Raw genomic sequence first — 4,334 nt, forward strand, 5'->3', positions numbered from 1 at the left:
TGTGATGTTTTTCCAGTGAGCTGTACTGTGTGTGTGAACATTAGCAATGGTTTCCAACTATTGGCAGGCAAGTATGACCTGATATTTAAGTGTCTATGTTGGAACAGTATTGTTCAGATTAGAAAGCCAAACCCTTGGAAGTTGGAAAACATCAGAGTGTCATTGTCTTGTATCCCCTCATGCACATACATTGTGACAGGTTTTAATTAAGTAACTGCAAAGTATTTTTTTTCTTAGGACGTCTGGCAGAGCACAGTAGATATGCATTGCTATATCAAGAAATGGTTGGATGATGCAGGAAGGGAGAGGAGCACTGAGCATGCTTTCCAAAAATACAAATTTCTGTTTTCTAAATGAGGATCAAGCGTTTGCTAAAAGTAATTTTTCTTTGTTTAAGAAATAGAAATGTGCTATGGGAAATACAGAACAACCCCTGGATTAATCGCATCAGCTGCCTATACGCAATACAGATTAATCAAGTTTGCTCTGTGTTCTAATTAAAACACTTTAGCAGTGCCTTGTCATCATGTCTATTAAGCCTCCATGTGTTTTAAAACAGTTGCTGGAGTGCTTTAGCTAAACCTCATCAAATGAGAAATTTTAATTAGTGTGGTTGCTGAAGAGCCACTCCAATTAAAATGCCTTGTTGTCACGTCTGTTAGGCCCTGAACATTTAAAAATGCCTACAGGATGCTTAGTTAAACCTCAGCTAAAGCATCCTGTGGCCATTTTTAAACATGCAGGGCTTAATAGACATGAGGATGAAGCATTTTAGTTACAGCATCTCTCTGGGAACTGCCCTACTTAAAATGCCCCACCCTGAGCATGTGTATAGGCAGCTGATATCATTTCTAGAGAGTAGACACTACTGGCAATTTCTGACCATATATGTGTTTTGCAGGATGAGAAGGGTTAAAGAGCTTGTGTAGATCATGTTTATTTCTGATGACTGTGTAAGTATATAATATAATAATGGTGTAAGATAGAAGTAAATGATACTGTGCATGGATGGGTGTAGGTAGGAGGGTCTATGCGAGGGGGTATTAGAAAAGTTGATTGTTCACATGGTGCTATGTGAGTGTACGTGGTAAAAATGCATGTCTGAGGGAATGGATATGTGTAATGTGCATGTGTGCAGAAGTTTCCAAAACGAACAACAGTCCCTATCTCAAAAGCACAGTGCTGCACTCTTCTGAGAGGAGTGAATCCACTTCAAATGATGCAGACATCACATCCTTATGTCAACTGCATTTCCAAGGATACTGAACAGTAACTTTGAAAGCAATAGGGAAAAAAACTTGTGAAGATCCGCCTTTCTGTCCACCTTATTGGACAACATAATCCAGAGCCATTTCACACTGGCTGTGTTTGTTGTCAGTATAAATTAGCAAAGCAGTAGTACGGATCAGTAACTGGAAGAGGCATCAGATGCTGTATTTATAGCTCCCTTTTCACAGGCAGGATCTATTAGCAATAATTGACAGGTCTCCCTGCAACATTTATTAACTTACTAGGCTACTTGATCCTTTAATTTTGTTCACACATTTAGGATTTAGCATTAGGAAATTGAATAGTAATTGTTTTTAATTTTTGAGCATCACTGTCTTTTGCATTGATCTATTTTAGTGTTTTAGGAAAAAAGGAATAATAATTATTTTTCTCAGTAGAAACATTGCATGTTCTTTTGCATATATCCCCTATCTCCATGAGAAATGTGGTGGTGGTTATAGCAACTAAATGTTCTTAGGTATTTTTTTGACAGGCTGTTTATGTTGTTTTCCATTCCAGCAGCAAGATGCTACTGGATCAAGAAAAAAGGAAAGCTAGCATCATAGCTTCTCTGCAGGCACTGGGACAGGATTCTACAAAAGGGAGAAAGAGTAAGAATTCCAGAAGAAAGATGATCTCAGATTTAAGTCCTTCTCTGTGTCATTGCCTGCCTCCTGGGAAACTTATGCCTGGATCCAACTTCAGTGATGGAGTCCACTGGAAGAGAAATCTCCCCGCAGGACCATCCGCTCTGGGAAGACGGAAGCTGACAAATCTGGGAAAAAAGCCTCACGTTCCTAAGGGCAGAGGATACAGCACATGGACACCCTCCCAATTTCTGCAGCACATCATATCCCCACCCCTGGGGCACCAGGCAAGAGAGAGACCCAGCAGATTCAAGGTGAGGGCTAGCAACAGTTAGTCTTATAGGACTGATTCTAAGGAGCAAATTTAACCTAGGTATAATGGCCCTGATTTCAGTGGGCTTCTCTTAGAAATATAGTTGGCTCCTATCTTTATAGTAGGAGGAAGTATTTCACACAAATGTAAGAAACAATATTTGTTTTTCTCTTTAATTTTCACAAATAAACTGATAGCAAATTGTACTGGTATAATGATGTAATTTGTACTGGCAGTAACAATTAGAGAGGGTTTGAGAGGTGAGCATCTAAAGTGTGAAGCCTTATATTAAAAATTCCAGAAACTATCTCAATAAAATATGATCTTTTAACCAAAGACTTATGACCCCTTGTGGAAAGCTCACTTTCCCATTTTGTCCGTTAAAAGTAGTATCTGCATGAAGAAAGGGTTTTGTTCTGAGCAAGTTATTTGCTGCTGCCTCTTACTCCCCATTCAGTATAGGGTTCCTTCACTTAGCTACTCCTGACTTACACTGGTGTATATGAGAGGAGAATACACCAGGAATTATCTTCCATTAAAGGCAGTTCAGTTGTGAGCTTTGGCTCTTATTATAGGATCACAAGTTAAGGGGTAACAGGTACAGCGTGAAGTGAAACACGTTTCATTGCGATGGAAAGAGTGAGGGAAGGATGCAAAGAAAACTCACTCCCTAATCAAACGTTTCCAGCTCTTCTAATGAAGCATTTCAATGTTTTGTTCAGATGAGACTGTGGTAGCAGTCAAGCTACTACCAGTGGGTCTGTGTAGTTGTGCAGCCTTTTGCCTTGGAGAAAATGGAATTTTCCTTTGTCGTGATCCACTCCCTGTTTCCCAGTGCATCATAACCATGATGGTTCTGTTGTGTTTCTCATCTTTCATGCATCCAGGGGTTCAAATTTGCACTGGTGTTTACTTGAACTAGGCTAGTATAGGACAATTAGGCCTCATACTATGAGGCATAATTTGATTGCAAAATAAGGCAAGAAAGAATCTTTCCCGAAAGGACGGTATTGTTCAGTTAATGCACTATGAGGTTTTTCTCTGAAGGATCCGACATTAGTGAAATCAGGATGTTAGACAACCTGTGACAAGGCTGTTCTGGTATGGTAATTTCTAGGTTCCTGTAAAAGACAGGATAGGAAACAGGAAGATGCTGCTTTTGCTGTAATAGCATCTGCCATGAATGTACTTCTGCATGGAAACATGCACCTTTTAGTGCAACGGCTGTAATAAGGGGTTTCAAGTATGAAAAATATTCTCCAGCAATAAGATTTTTATCACAATACTTAATCATGAAACTACAAAAATACTGGAACTAGTAATAAGAGTAACCAGCTATTGATTACTGTCTTCTTTCAGTCAGATCTTCTGTTCAGGTTTAAAAAAGCTGCTAAATGCATTGTCATGCTTTGCTTACTTTACAAAGAACACCACCTTCGGTGAGTAATAATGATTTGTAATATGTCTATTTTATATCCTGTATAGTGGTATCTTAGCATCTCCTACTTAGCAACAACACATCTGTCTCAATTTTAAAAATGTTACCTCTTATTTTTCAAATACACAGATATGGCCAGAGATATTTTGGAGGTTAATTTTGAAACAAGTAAATGAAAGTTTTGGTACTGTCACCAAAATTATGAACGAATGTTTGTGCGGTTAATAAGGATCCTGAAGACTTTACTGAATCCTCCCTTGTGCCTTCCTAAGCTTTTTCAGATTTGTTCAAATGTAGTTTAATACACAGGCATATTGGTGATGTTCTGTGATCAGAAGGGTCTGCAGTTCCAAAGTAAAAGCTAAGTTAGGAAAATAAAACATTTTTGTTTTGTACAGAGAGATAATATTGCAATTATGAAGATAACCCAGGTCCGATCCTGCAAATGCTTACTTACTGTGGCTTACTGACATTACACAAGACTAGCGAAGGCTATATGCAATGGGGGTTGCAAGCTTCATGTAGGAAAAATGTCAGCAACTTAATTGCTTAATTAAGATACAGTCATTAAACCTATTTTTCCTCTTTTGCATGTAATGCATTTAAGTATTTGGAAGTAGGCAGGTGAGCCTTAAAATTGTTTGAGTTATTTTGATCAAATACACACATCTTTTCTTTTTTTTTTTTTTTTTTTTTTTTTTTTGGGCCAACCCCAATTTTGTTTTTG

The 4,334-nt window shown here is 38.2% G+C and overlaps 1 protein-coding gene across 6 annotated transcripts in view; it reads left to right on the top strand.

Moving 5' to 3' along the window:
- The first annotated feature begins 1,788 nt into the window (after nt 1-1,788).
- LOC109288933 overlaps nt 1,789-4,334 on the top strand; it is a 21,725-nt gene continuing 19,179 nt past the window's right edge. For 5 of the 6 annotated variants that reach the window (XM_019504681.1, XM_019504676.1, XM_019504680.1 and 2 more), the window contains exons 1-2: nt 1,789-2,170; nt 3,529-3,608. In XM_019504681.1, coding sequence (XP_019360226.1) covers nt 1,796-2,170; nt 3,529-3,608 — 455 coding nt within the window. In that variant the 5' untranslated portion in view covers nt 1,789-1,795. The remainder of the gene's footprint in view (nt 2,171-3,528; nt 3,609-4,334) is intronic. The other variant, XM_019504682.1, reaches the window with a different exon arrangement.

Source organism: Gavialis gangeticus, unplaced genomic scaffold (assembly GCF_001723915.1).
Source record: "Gavialis gangeticus isolate Ggan-Ray unplaced genomic scaffold, GavGan_comp1, whole genome shotgun sequence".
Classification (NCBI taxonomy): domain Eukaryota; kingdom Metazoa; phylum Chordata; order Crocodylia; family Gavialidae; genus Gavialis; species Gavialis gangeticus.